The sequence below is a fragment of the Crocodylus porosus genome, unplaced genomic scaffold, assembly GCF_001723895.1.
Source record: "Crocodylus porosus isolate Cpor-Errol unplaced genomic scaffold, CroPor_comp1, whole genome shotgun sequence".
In the NCBI taxonomy this organism is placed as follows: domain Eukaryota; kingdom Metazoa; phylum Chordata; order Crocodylia; family Crocodylidae; genus Crocodylus; species Crocodylus porosus.
The window spans coordinates 63,683,370-63,698,714 of NW_017728907.1; the positions used below are offsets into that span (position 1 = coordinate 63,683,370).

General features: G+C 39.2%; 1 protein-coding gene across 1 annotated transcript in view; it reads left to right on the forward strand.

Annotated features, from left to right (window-relative positions):
* The window catches only part of CTH (cystathionine gamma-lyase), a 32,609-nt gene extending 17,732 nt beyond the window's left edge, over positions 1-14,877 (forward strand). Inside the window, exons 7-13 of the mRNA XM_019531619.1 lie at positions 452-509; positions 2,051-2,128; positions 3,475-3,627; positions 3,910-4,031; positions 6,669-6,721; positions 10,117-10,255; positions 13,362-14,877. Of these exons, the coding sequence (XP_019387164.1) occupies positions 452-509; positions 2,051-2,128; positions 3,475-3,627; positions 3,910-4,031; positions 6,669-6,721; positions 10,117-10,255; positions 13,362-13,388 (630 nt within the window). The 3' untranslated portion in view covers positions 13,389-14,877. The remainder of the gene's footprint in view (positions 1-451; positions 510-2,050; positions 2,129-3,474; positions 3,628-3,909; positions 4,032-6,668; positions 6,722-10,116; positions 10,256-13,361) is intronic.
* Positions 14,878-15,345: the final 468 nt, after the last annotated feature.

Consider the following 15,345-nt stretch of genomic DNA (forward strand, 5'->3'; position numbering starts at 1 on the left):
CAAAATTTATCATTTAATGATAGAACATATTATTATTCAGCCTTAGAGGACTGGGAGGAGCTTTGCTGATTGTAGATAATATTATTTTGAAAAACTGAAAAAAGTGAGGAATTTTATTTGTCAATCAGTCCCCATCTAAACACTTCAATTTTGCTGTTGGCAAAAAGTGAGCATATAAAAAATATGTAATATCGCAAAAATAACTCTAGACTCCGAGGTGTGGAAAGCACTAAACAAACTTGCCTGGCTGTTCTTAGAGAGGTCTTGCAGTAACCACTCATGGTTGAAGCAGAGGTTGCTGATGTGGTTGTCAGATATGTACCCATAGGGCGGCTGTCCACTGGCTGTGTTTTATAAATGGGCATGTTCAGTAATTTAAAACTAGGATCAGGCTTTGAACAGAAAGATGAGAATGTATTAAATCAGATCTCCTATTTTTATTTCATTTTAGCGTCCTTTGTCTCTGGGGGCAGATATTTGTATGTATTCAGCAACCAAATACATGAATGGTAAGCATCTGATAGTAGCTCAAACATTCTCTTGGTTTTGTTAAAAACAATTAAAATCGCCATAAAATACCGCTAATTCATTGAATCTCCCCTTCTGTATTCTCACCCTTCATTTACAACATCTATGGTCTTCAGCTAGCAGTCCAGTTATGCATTACTGGGCTCCACTTCCACTCTCTCCACCTTTTCCCTGAACACACTTCTCACAGCCCCCGTGCTGGGAGTGCCCCTTTCCAGCTGATTCACTAGAGTGAGTGTATTAACTAAGGATTCGGATTGGTTGCTAGTTGAGACTGCGCTAGGAAGGCTTCTTACCATCTCTCAGCTATGAGGGGGCATTATTGGAAGTAAAGGGATATTTCTATTGGGAGGGCAGTACTGTATGGTGATTGCCATACCACTGATTGTTCTGAGCTGTCAGGTGATGGACTTAGTTTAATTAACGAGTTAGTTCTTCATTAGTCAAGCTGTCCCTGTTCGTGAAAAAAGCTGTGAGACAACCCCTGAAAGCAATTTTACCTACTTCAGAGGTGGTTCGGTGACTCAGGGCCAAATTTTATCATGATTTCAAATGCCTGCCTTTCAAGTGAACAGCCTGTTTGTTTCTCACAATGTCATGTACACAGCCTGCTCATTTCTCACACTGTATACCACCTGCTTGTTTGTATACAGGGGCCACATTGCAGTGTGCTTTAGGTTTCTGCACTGAGCTTTCCTCTCTGTTTTTATGTCTGTGCCTTCAGAGAAACTCCAAACTGTTTTATTTCTGATTGAGATAATGATTAGAGTGCCAGGATGAATCAAGATTAGGTCTGTACTTCCCTAAAAGGTCCTTCAGCCTGTCCTTCAATTATATACAAGGTCACGGAGTCTGACTCATTACAACTTTCCATAAATACATGCTTCTGAAAAAGAAAAAAAAAATCAGTATGTCTTGAAATGAATAAAAGACATGACATGTCTAAAATTAAATTAGGTGTGTGATTGCAGCAAAGGAAGCATGCTCACATTAAATTTAAAATGGCTAATTTGGGTAAGAATGCAGTGAAGATGCATTAAAAAGGTGTGACATAGACTGACTGCACAAGTGAGTATTAAGGGTGTGCGCTGTATGACATGTCCCATGCTGAAGTCTGTGCTGCCATGTCTCTTCTGTTACTTCCAGTAGCTAGATAAAAGCTAATGTAGATACGTCTATCCATGCTGCAGATGTACCTCATAATTAGCATGTAGCTATAGCCAAAAATAAACAGTGTTAGTGAGGAAATATAGTGCATCAGCAGCATGTCTTATTCTGTCTGTTTCATAGCAGCACGTTTGGCTGCTATGTGGACACAACAGGTCTGATACCCAAATTCCTGCTTTTTTAGAAAGTGGACAGCTAGGGTGTCAAGCAGGTAGTGAGGTGCATGTTGGCCTATTGTATAATACGGCCCTGCCAGGTAAACGAATGCATACAAAGGAAATATGTAATTACAAGACTAACAATACAGAACAACAAAAATCTTGAACTGGTTTAACCATTTTGTGCCTTTCTCTAGGGCACAGTGATGTTGTAATGGGACTGGTTTCAGTGAATTGTGACAAGCTGTATGAAAAACTCAAATTCTTACAAAATGGTAAGTTGTCAACATAAAACACTTTAAATGTATTGGATCCAAACAGCAACTATGCTTTATATTCACACACAGTAAGTCACTGTTTAGGCTATGCACATTAGCCAGGGTTTTAAAGGGGTGCCAGTATACCCTGGTGGAGAGTACTGAACTGTTGCCAGTTATGGGGGACAGACCTCTGAGGAACCCCACTTGATACTTCCCCCCAACTAAATACTGAGCCATTGAAGACCAACATGCTCAACAAGTTGTCATATTAGTTACGTATCCCCCCTACAGTGCTTTTGTCTAGTCTGTATCTCTTTAGTTTGTTCATGAGAATGCTGTGATATACCTTGACTTCAGCAAAGCTTTTGACACTGTCTAATACAGTCACTGCTCTCCCCCACTAAATCCAGTATTTATTTTGAGGATAAACTGACAGTCTTGTCCAAAACTGTTAAGCCAGCACCTTGCTAAATTCATGGCTCCTTCTTTCCAGGACACACTGTCCTGTGCCCCAGTCTGCAGAGCTGTTTCCTTTCAGTCTTCTGGGCATTCAGGACCCAGGCTGGGAGATCGTTATCTTCCAGTGCCAGCTTCACAGTCCGGGCACCAGCACTGGGAGATAAGGATCTCCCATCCTGGGTTCTAGGACCCCAGGGCTTGGGCTGGGAGATAAGGATCTCCTAGCATCAGCCCCAGGATGGTGGGACAGGGGCTGGGAGCTTCCTGTTACCAAGGCAGGGGGACATTGTCCCCATCTGGGCTCCAGTGGCGGAGCCTGCCCTAGCAGCCGGCAGCTCCCAGGGGAGAAAGCAATCTCCCACCCCCTGCTGCCCAGCTGACTGAGAGCATATTTGCTCCTGGTGGGGCATCTACACATGTGCTACTATGCAGTTATACTCACAAGTAAATTTCCTACTTGCATTTGCAGGTAGCAAATTTACCTATGATTAGAGCCAATTACTGCATAGTAAGTGTCTGCACATGTAGACACAGTAATTAGCTCTACTGTGCAGTAAGGCATCTTGTGTAGACGCACCCTATTTATATTCATTTCTGTCAAATGAATAAAGAATACTTGCTTTTCTGTTGACCTCATGTAAGTTCCTGAATAAAGTAATAGAAAGGTATGCTTGTGTATCATATGTCTATTAAGATTCATCCTTGAGGTTTCAGTATGTTAGCTGCAGCCTTTCAGTTCTGTATCTTAGGGAAAAATATAAAATGCATTCTAAACTTAAAATACTTTTAAAATAAACAGAAATGTCCCCTCTTTCTGCCAGGAATTAGTTACAAAACTAAGACTGTATTCCATACTAAGATAAAGAAGCACTTGTATTTGTAATACTGCATTTATTTTACAGCTATTGGAGCAGTTCCATCTCCTTTTGACTGTTACCTATGCAGTCGGGGCTTGAAGACTCTGCATATCCGAATGAAGCAGCATTTCCAAAATGCACTAGCTGTTGCTCAATACCTTGAATCGGATTCCCGGGTAGAAAAAGTCATTTTCCCTGGTATGTTGCCCTGAGCAGATAATCTTCAGAATAAATAATCTTTTGTATTTAGTGTTGTTTGAGTATTGGCGCAGAACTGCTGTATTCCTTAAATGTGGCTGATACATTCAGTGAACTTGATTTAGACATTTTAAAAATTATTACTCTGCAGATGTTTATCTTACAGTTAGTTCTATATTTCTTCAAGTTGGAAAGTTGCTTTTCTACGTGCCTTTAATGTAGCCTGCTTTTCTTTGAAGTGATGATGATGGGAAAAACATTGTATGCGTGATTTAATTTCAGGATTGCCTTCACATCCTCAGCATGAGTTGGTTAAACGTCAGTGCAGTGGCTGTCCTGGAATGATCACCTTTTACATTAAGGGAAAACTTGAACAGGCTGTTGCATTCCTCAAGCATTTAAAGGTAAATTATAGAATAGGCGTACATTATTTTAAATGTAACTCACTCAAGTTTTCTAGGAGTGTAGTGATAGAAGGAAGTGGTTTTCTTTGAGACAGGGACCATCTTTTTAACTTAGATTCTGGGTATTACCACACCTAAGGAGTAGAAATTATGAGATGGGGTACTAATGAGAGGGAGCAAAGGGTGTATTGGCTCTTTGTGAAGTGTCATTCATATAGTTGGTGTTTATATTGGAAGTGCAATTCAAGTGATGCCCCTAAGAAAGTATTTGCAGATCTCTGCTCTGCTGTGCAAATGAGAAATATGAATGGCACGTGAAAACAAAGTAACTGCTGCTTATGCAATACTAATAGCAGGCTACCAAACATGCAACTAGAGAAAATGCCTTTGAGTCAGATGCTTGATCCACACTTCAAAGAAGGATCAATACCTGTTTCAGACAGCTCTCTTAACAGTTGTTCTCTTAACATAGTCATACTTTTTCTTTCTTCTATCTGTACTTTATATTTTTTAATCTGTTCATAACTGTTGGTCTCTGGACACACTTGCATCAGCTTTAGAATCAAGTCATTGCTAAAGTGACAAATTCCAACTAAGAATTCCTCTTTTCCTGCCACTTGACTCATCTTCACAAATAGAGGTTTGCATTAAGTTTGTCGTTCATCCTGTCCTCTGAAGCTTAATCAACTCCAGTTCTGTTATGGAAGTCAGATTCCAGAATCTAGGGTCCTTGCTGTTTTATACATTTTCTTTCTGCCTCCACTGTCTTTATTGATTGATTATTGAGTTGATGCTTAACTGCATTTTTGTGTCCTCATGTAGACCTGCCACCTGGATTGCCCCATTCCACACGCTGCTTGGATGCCACCCGCCCCCCTACCTCCTGGATCAACCCAGAGGGATAGCCAGAGGTAGCGGGGAAGAGGGGTTCCCTCTCCCTGCCTGTTTCTGAGCTCCCTGCAGCCCCTGTTGCTCCAGTCCAGCCCACACATCCCTGCCAGGTTCCACATCTGCCTGCTCACTTGCAGCCGCCCTCTGGCTTCCCCCCTCAGCAACTGCTCAGCAGCTCTCTATGGGGAGAGGGGGCAATGGGGAGTAGGGAGGCTAAGGAGCTGCCAGGCAGCCATAGGGGTTGTGCAGACCCATTCCAGGAACACTGGGAGCTGCCAGGCCCACCCACCCCTATTCCGTGGCTGTTTGGCTGTTCCCCATCTACCCAGTCCCCTCTTCCCATGGCTGTCCCTTCTCCTGGGAGGAGCTATAGAGCAGCCTTTGGGCCCAGGAAGGGTAGCTTGGCGGGAAGGGAGCCTGGGAGCAGACAGAAAGGGTGAATCCCCACTCCCTGTTACTCAGCTCCAGCCCCAGTGCCAGCCAGATGGAGCCTGTAGCACAGCTCAAGCCCCAGTACCCCCTTCCCACAGCCACTGCCCACCTTCTCCTGCGGAGAGCTGGTGGGCAGCCATGGGGGCATGGCAGGGGCAGCATGGGCTTGATCTAGGCATGCAGGTTGCTGCTGAGCCCACCCATCTCCTATGCTGAGGCTACCCGGCAGCTCCCCGTCCAACTACTCTAACTCTTAGTGCTTGTTTATGCCTGCATTTTAAAGGCCTTTAATATGATTTAATTGTAATGTGTAACCTCACTCTTTGTGAAGACTTGAACTGGTATTGGCAGTTCTCAAAGGACCAGTTCTGTTAATCACTCAGAAGTTTGGATTCTTTGCCAAACTTCTTGCATTTGCAAAAATTGTATTAGTAAGAACATAAGAAGTGCTGTCACTGGATCAGAACAACGGTCCATCTAGCCCAGTACCGCAACAAAGGCAAGGGTAGGTGCTGTAGAGGGAGAGCATATGAGGGTACATATAGGGTGATCTCTCCCCTGTTCATTACCCTCCACCATCATTGATTTAGGAATGCTAGAGGATACATCATAATGCATTCTTAGTAATCTTGTGAAGGAAGTCTCTGACATTTATGCTTCTGATGAAGCTACAAATACAGTAAACTGCCTCATAGTTGGTGTTTTGTCAATTTTTCTCTTCACTGGGTCTAAATAGTTCAAAGGTGCATGAAACTCAGAGTAATTGTGATGATGGGGGAGAACAAGGACAAGAGAAGTAGTCATTTATTCCAAATATTTAAAGATTTGGTTCTTGGTTTTTTTTTCTGTTCAAAGCATCTCAGCCTTCTGGATATAATCAACATCAAGGAATCCCTTTAGGTTAGCCTTGGCTAAACTCTTTCATGACACTCATTTTCTATTGTGACCTTTACCTAAGTTGCTCACCATGTGCTATACTCAGAATTCCCCTTCAGTGCTGTCAGTGTATGACTATGTAGAAATCCCATTGTTCAGGATACTTTCTTCTATGCGTTTAACCACTTCAGAGCTAATCTAATACAGACAGCTAGATAACTTTTACCGGTAAACTATAGACCAGTCTTTTTCTTTCCTTATTACATCCAGTGTTTTCTTCCTTAGTATGAAAACTTTTACATGGAACTAGGCAAGGTTAAAACATGTAATTGCTTTTCTCTCTTCCACAGTATAACAACTTCAATCACTTTTTTTTTCCTCAGACAGAAATCTGGCTGTTTATTAAAAGTTAACTTTTTTGTGTGTTTTCTGCTGCAGCTTTTTGCACTGGCCGAGAGTCTGGGAGGATACGAAAGCCTAGCAGAGCACCCGTAAGTCATTCTGCATCTGTTAGAAGCAATTTGTAACATTTGTTTTACACACTATAAGGAAAAAAATTGCTCCTGTTGAATTTTATGGCCATTTTGAAAACTTACAAAAGTTTTATGGTTTCATTTTGTGCCTAAGTTCCATGGAGTTAACATTTTATATAGTGTAGCTTTCTTATAGATAGTCAAGAAATGGGGAAAAAATAAGATAATGCAAAGACTTTTCTGGTGCAGGTGAGAGATGAATTCTTTATACCCATTTAGTCAGAATAGAGGTGAAGTGACCCTGAAATCCCTGGTTCTGCAAAGGGAAGATTTTACCACAAGACTGCTTTCTGAGGACACTTTTGTAAGCCCTGGTTATGCTGGGAGTTAGGGCATAAAACAGGAAAAGAGTGACACAGTTCAGAACCAGCTGTACTTCTCTCCATTATTCTGCTTCCTTCTCTCCACTGTTTTGCTGTACCCCCTCTAGGTCTTAGGTCTTAAGCATTTACTTCTTTGGGGCGAGTCCTGCATTTAGATCAAATCCTGGATATACCAACCATGATTGCTCAGCAGGTCCAACTGCATTCAGCTGTCTGCAGTTTTTCCTAGTAGGTGCTGTGACCAATGGCAGTACAGTGATTCCAGTAGGAACACAGCATGGCATAAGATAAGAGGATGTTTTTATCTCTTACCAGAAGTGAATTGTTCCTTATTCTTTCAAATATTTGTGGAGAGATATGAATATAATGGAAAGTCCCTGCCTTTTTAGGTGTATTTCTTGATGGACCTGAAAGCACAAACACAAGAGTACAACCCAGTCAAGCTAAAGTACTCAAGTTACTACCAGAAGCTCCAAATGCATCACTAGGGAGAATAAGTGTAGAGATTCTGTGCAGTGGAATAGCCTAAAGGGTAGGTAGCCCTTGGATCCTGTAGCAACTAACATGGACCTTCAGGGCTCAGGAGAATGGTAAGGATGGGAAGAAGGCAAAGATGCTCGAAGCTGTCTTAGCCTTCCCTCCTGTTGGGGGACAAGTTCTATGCTAGTTTTTTAAGAGTTTCACCCAAAGAGTCTTCAGTCTCTTCTTTTATCTTGGACTTCTCAACTAGATTAGTAAAATGGTGGGCAGAGTCAAAAAAAGAATATGATCTTCATTGTACCATTGTCTCATGACTTTTGGTGGCAGCAATTGGACCAACTAGACGTTTTAGATCAGGGTTGTCAGCTTTTTTGGGCAGTGCCAAAAATACCTGGGGCCTTGACTTGTAAGATGTTGGCATGTCAGGGGCGGAAGGTGGGGAAGCTGCAAAGGGTCTGATCCTTGTTGTAGTAACACAGCCCTGGCCCCTTCCCTGACGTGAAAGTGCCAAGCAAAAATACCTTCATGTGGCATGCTTTGGCATGAGTGCCAGGGGTTGCCTACCCCTGGTTTAGACTCTGTTAACCCCAGAAATGTTTTCCAGTGCTCTCCACATTCTTGTTAATGGCTTTTTTACCTCACTGTGTGGTGTTCTGGTTTGTTTTAAGAGTGAACCTGAAACCCAAGTAGAATAATGGATCAGATAATGATGCTGTACAAGATAAACTTACTGTACGTACTTATTCTTCAGTCTTACTATGGTACTGCTATTCTAATTGCTTACACAAGAGGGCATAGTTGGCACACTAAACTAAATTGCACCTGTTGTTCGTATTAAGTAAGTTAAGTTTGTTGGGTATATAACAATATTTCATTGTTTATGCACAGGATGGTCTGACCCAAGCTATAGATTTACAAATTAAAATAGCCATTAAGCGTCTGAGACGTGTACCCCTCTGCTTAGACTACAGAATCATTGTAGCCAGCAATGAAAATAAACTTTATTTTGTTGTATTGATTTCTATCCACTGTGTACATCATATTGGTACATTGCATTGTTTTCCCAAGCAGACAATAAACAACATATTTAAAAAAAATTAAAATGTGAAAATTTCCATTTCCATTTTTTTTTAATTATATTTGAAATAATGACAACCAGTGTTAATGGTTTTTTATAATTTATCAGAACCATTTATAACAGTAAGAAGCTAATATTTGTTTCTGACGTTTTAAAGGAGGTCAAACCACTGAATGGATGAGCATGTGGAACCAGAGTTTGTTGAAATACTGGTACCAATTTGACCTTTGACCACAGTATTCTTTTCTGTATGTACACAGAGAATTATTTTCTCCGTTTCGAGTTAGTTCATTCTAACTTGACTGAGAGTTGAAAAAGTATGATTTTTTTTTTTATCCTAAATGATGAATAAATGCTATGCATAATAGAATATGATCTACTAGTTCTAAAATCTTGAAGGACCTGGTAACTCTCAGTTAAGCATATTACTTAGTGAGACTGCCCCCTTTGTTTAATTAAACTGTTTTAAATATAAAATATCCTTTCACATACTTTTATTTCTTACACTATCAGGACATCTAAGGTAGTTGTATTTAAGTAATAGGTATTATATTCTGTTTGTGCGTTTTTATTTACTTCCAATTTCGTCCAAATAAAGCTTGACACCTATCTTAAGTAAAAAAAAAAAATTCCTCATCATCTAGTAAAAAAGAAATGTCTTTCATTATTTCCTAATATTAAAAAAATAAAAATTATAATCTGAGTAAATGTTAAATATGTAGTAACTTTAAAAAGTGAATAGATACACTGTGTCCTTTAGCACAAGAAGTGCTAAATTTTAATGTAAAGACTCTGAGTACAAATCTGCATGTTTTAATGATTACCAGTTACCAAAAATAAATTTGTCTTGAGAACAAGAACTGAAAAGTAAAAAAAGAAACAAGATGAAAATAAATGTTTAATCAAAATTTCCTGCTTATTGATTTAATGCATTAGAATCACTTCCTCTGTAAGTAAGAATAGTATTTGGATCTACTACTTTAAAAATTCTACCAATTTTTACATTAAAGTGGAAGCTACCTTTTGCATAGATAGCTTTTTAAAGACAAACCTTCATCAAATATTACCCCTTTGAATTTCTCAAATACATTTTTTGAAAGAAAACAGACATCATATTTTCTTATGTAATATTACATTTTTTCTATGTTAATAATAAGAAGGGTATTGGAAGAAATATGTTTAGGCCCTATCGCTAGAAAAAGAGGTAAAATTCTAAAATAATTTTATTTACCAGTTATTTGTCAGTCAGAAAATATTGTGCCAGGTCATCTGATGCTGGTAATCATTGACTTCACTGGAGCCATGCAGGTTTACTTTAGCTGAACATCTGGACTTATGATTAAGTAGAGAATATTGCAGAATTTTCTGTAGAGTCACTATGACATTCTTAATTCTGTGAATGTGACAGATAACTGATTTATCTGGTCTTTATGAAGGCAAGGTTTAAATAAAAAGACCTTTTTTTCTTTTAGGGCTATCATGACTCATGCTGCAGTTTCTAAAGAGGATAGAGATGCTCTTGGAATCACCGATACTTTAATTCGTTTATCAATTGGTTTGGAGGATAAAGAGGATCTACTAGAAGATCTGGATCAAGCTTTGAAGGCAGCAGTAAGTCATGCATCAGAGCTTTCTGAGAGTTAAAAAAAAATCCCTTCCACTGTATTTGTGAAATAAAGTTACTCTGTCAGGCCACCTCTACAGGTAAAGGTGCAGTGGGATCTAATGTGCAATGCACATAATCACACCTCCTGCCGTGCCTCATATGTATGGTAGGAGGCATGATTATAGAATTGCACATTAGATCCTACTAGACATTATTGCCTAATCCTGGCCCCACCCCTTGTACTGGTAAGAAGCAAGTATCCATGGCTGGGAGCCCCCTCAACCATAATCTCCCAGCCCTGAAGGTACATGAAGACTAGGAGATTTGCGGCTAGCACCAGGGGTTTCATGCACCCCCTGAGGCTGGGAGATAGCAGGTGGTGTCCTCTCCCAACCCTAGGGGCTTTCATGCACTGGGTTCCAGGACCAGGAGGCACACTGCCTGGAACCAGAATTTGCAACTGTGGGACTCTAGGTCTTGGCAGATGAGGGGTGCTGCCAGGACCCAGAGATGGTAGCTGCTGGGGCCGAGAGTCTCCTTCGTTGTGGGACTCCCAGCCTCCATTGGGCATGGCGTACCCCTGAGGCTAGGAGCCCTGCCAACCACAAGAGAGACCCTGCTACACTTGCAAATTAAAGCTTTGTAGCTGCCAGCTGTAAAATGAGTATACATTTTTTAGGTCTAACTTTAACGCTAGTTGGAGTTTTCTATGGCATGATAAGTACTTTGCATGGGTAGCTGTTCTTAAGGTAACGGTGCAGTTAACCAGTTAGTTACGTGATACCTGTAACATATAGAGGGGGCCTCAGAGAATTAAAAAAAATATAGCAGGTGTTTAGCACTGTCCTACTGTCTCTCATTCACTTATTACATTCAGTGCATTTTAAAAACAGTGAACTTTAGTTTTAAATACTGATCAGCATTCTCCGAACAATAAGGTTGTCCACATTTGCCATTTAAAAATGTGTACATGTTGGTTTCTAATGCATATATGTGGATTTCTTAGACTCTGACAATAACAGAACTGACAGGTGTGTTCATTTGGTGACTGGTGATTGATTGATAGTTTTGGCAGTGGAATGCGGCACAAAAATGTACGCACTTTTTAAGAAGGAAGATAATCTGCTTTGAAAATAACAGCTAAAATACTTAAACCTTTGCTTAAATTCAGGAAACAATTATTAACTTTTTATTCTGGTAGGTTTTTAAGGTTGTTACTTTAGTCTTAAATTCAAATTGTATATACTCATTCTCTCTCAACAATTGATTAAAATTATTTCATGCTTATAATGAAATGATGTTACATTTAAATCTTCCTTTTTCAAGATGTGTCCTTTAAAAAACAGTAAGAATTGATCAATGTAACCTGCTCCTCCTGTGGTTTTACACAAACATTTATAGTGGCTTTTGGATAGGTTGGTACTGTGATTAGTACCCCTTCTCAAAAAATATAATAGCATTAGTGCCTTTTACAAGCTTTCCTACTCAAGTGAACAGAAACCTAAATGAATAATCTTAAGTGGAGCACTCAACTCTGATATGGACCATCAACCTATGTAAAAACAAAGTAGTAGTATGATGTCCTGTTCTTGCATTTGAATGTTGGCATCATGGTACTTTAGCTATATTCTTTGTTTATGACATGCTGGCTCCTGGGAGACATTACACTTAAGACATGAATATCTAGTTAATCACATCTTAAGTAGTAACCTGGCCACACATTCATGTAGTTAGTGGCATGATAACAGGAAGTAAGCTGTAGTTATTACAAAACATATGTATAATCATTTTGTGGCTGGTTCCCATCACACCTTAAATTGAACATGTAGTGAGTGCTGATCAGCTTACTGGTGCTCTGAGCCAGGTGCAGTGGGTACCCAGCTTGCTATTTGCTGGTGCAGGAGGAGCCTGGGCTCATGATCTCGGGCTCTCCCAGTACCAGCTATAGGATGTGATTGGGATCTGATCCCCAGTCCCACAGTTGTGCCTCCTACAGTGCACATGTAGCATGGCAGGAGACACAATAGTTAGGATTGCAGATCAGATCCCACCTCTGTCAGGGTCCTCTGTTACAACACAGGTACATCAGGGCAGAATACTACGCTTGGATAGTTCTCTGCTACTACACTGGATATCTCTCCCCTCTCGTCTTTCAAGAACGGACAGATGGTTCTCTCCTTTTGTCTGTTAAGGATAGCTGACCTTCCAATAGTTAGATTCTTTACATGAAAAATTATAGTAGATTTATAATTTTTCATGTAAAGAATCTAACTGTTGGAGGGCTGTCTTAAATTTGAAGATGTCTTGGATTCAGATAGAAGTGATAATTGGTTAATGGCACAGTATGTCTAGGAGTTGATTTCTGAAAGATGTTGAGCACCAACAACATGGATACCAGCAGAAGTTCAGAATATTCAGCCATTTTCAGAATCAGGTTAATAATTAGTTTTTGTAGGCCTGGACCTGAACATTTGAGTGAGTGGAAAGACTTTTACTGATTTAACTTCTCTATGGCCCTGAACTGATCCAAAGTCTATTTAAGTAGCCTTCTTGAGTTAATACAAGTCCAGTAGCAGCATGGACAGGACCAGACTTTATAGCACTGCTTTACATCTTGTACCCTGTGTTCACTGCACCATGATGGCAATGGTTTCTACACTGTAGAAAGAGTATCAAGTGTGTGTGTGTGTGTGTGTGTGTGTGTGTGTGTGTGTGTGTGTGTATAGATATAGAAATATACATAGATATCTGTATATATCTCTATATCTATATACAGACATATAGACAGATAGATAGATCTGAGCTTCAAACTGCTGGAATGGATTTATACTGATATTGCATTGCTTTACAACAAACATATTCTCTCTAAAATAAGTATACTGTTTGAAAAATCAGCCAAAATTAAAATATTTCTATTTCTAACAGCAGGCAAGCAACTGTGAGATCATTTGCAGATGTCAGGGGGAAGGTATAAATAATACAGTGCAATGGAATGTATAAATAATGCAATGGAAATGTGTGGCCAACATATCTTCTGTGCTAAAATAAACAGCTTTGTAACAGAGAGCAGGCACAATATGATTATACTGTTCATGTTTTCTGATATTACAGTTCCCAGAGTACACTGTTCGCAACTAGAAGTCAGAAGTTGGAACACCACGCAGCTAAAATACCCAGAGAAGATTAAATGAAAAGCCAAACTGCTGATGAGTTTCTTCAGATTTGCCTTTGAAAATTGAACCTTATCTTAACCTTAATTGAATCTAGGCAGTTTTCATTTGTGCCTTTAGCCTCACTTTCCAAAGGGATTCAATAAGGGTTGTGTACTGGTGCACAAAACTACTTTCAGATGTGTTATCCTCATGTGGTGTTATCATCCTTTGCTCTTGTGACTTGGCTATACTTGAGGGAAGCTATGATGAACACTCAGGAATAGTGTGTCTCTCCCATTGAGGTTAAAAACTGGTGTTTATTATGCTGTACATGATAAATGTGTATCATGTTAGAGGATGCTGCTTTCTGCTGGTGCATCCTTTTTCTTTCTTTTACCAGGATTCTGCAGGGTTTTCTTTTGTTTTTTTAATCATCACATTTACCTCTAACCCGGAAGGTATATTTGGAATGCTGCTTGCTCTAACTCAGATTCATTTGAATGACAGCCTCAAATGTGGTTTGACTTTACTTTTTTTCCTCTAGATATTTTGTGCAATATTGAAAATAAAGCAAAATCAGATGCCTTATTCTGCAATGTAAATTCTGCAGATAACTTAATGGCATTTTTGTAAGTTTACTTAATTTCATTTAAACGCTGTAGTTGATATTTTGAAAATTCCATTATGTATTTAATTATAAGGATTTTTTTTCTGGTTCTGTAGCTAATTTTATGAGGCTTAGTCCTATATTTGAAATCTAAAGCAAAAGGGATTGGCTGAAACACCTATTTTAAATCTCTCATGAATTAAAATGAAATGTATTACAATTTGTTATACAGCTGATGATTTTGATATAAGAAAATGGGTTTGTTTTTAAACTGTCAGCTTTTACTTATATGAAAGTATATGTTCACATGAATAAAGCTTTCCTGCATTGGGTCCATTGTTTGAAGTTTGTAGATTTAGGAGGTATGTGTGCTCAAATATCATCTACTCTCTTAATATAGATATTGAAATCAAAGTTCAGATCCATAGTTATAATTGAAAAGCTGGATTTCGAACACCCTTCAATGCAAGTAGTCCAGTATCAATACAACCTGTCTGTGTCTTTAAAGTAACAGCATTGAGTCTGAAAGTTTCAGTGGAACATTTTACCCTGAGAAAATACTTCGGTCTTAATTCTTGCTTTGTCAATCTGAAATTCGTGTTATTGAATATTTGAATTCCTAACGTAGATAATGAAGGGGAAAATGGGGCATTAGTCGCAAACATGTTGATGTTTTTAAAAGTGTAGCTTTCTCAAACCTAAAGACATACAGATGCCCCTTTTTAGTAAATAAGGGGTATTTGATCAAGTTTAGTTCTTTGGCCTTTAAAAACCCTATCACTTTTTATTTGTAATCCAGAACTGGATTACAGTGTTCTCTGTGTATTGTAACAAGAATGTTTTAGTAAATAAGGCAACATCAAAACCAGCTGTGTTGAGTTTTTTTTTGTTTTTTTTGTAAATAGCTTTAAGCCATTGCTACTAATAACAATCTAAAAATGAACATGGGATGCTCTGCTCCCATTGTCGTTTTAGAATAATTCTAGCACCTGAGTTTTCACTATGGTTGGACAAACTATGGGGATTAGAATGAAGAAATTAAGATATGAGATAAAACTGGAAGGGTTTATTTTCTGTGTGTTCCCAAATACTGAATTGTGAAGATGCATGAGACATGGTGAGCTTTATTGGCAAACTTGATTGTAGAAGATAGTTGGTTTTTTAAGTAAAAGTCTAAACAGCCCATGCACCATGACTTAGCAAACAGCCAAAAAATATTTTTTTAAACCTTGTGAAGGCATTCCGGGAACACACTTACCACTTTCTGAGGCGGTATTCGTGATTATAATCCACCAAAATTGCCTGTGGTATCTCAAGAGGTCAAGGAAGTACAAAC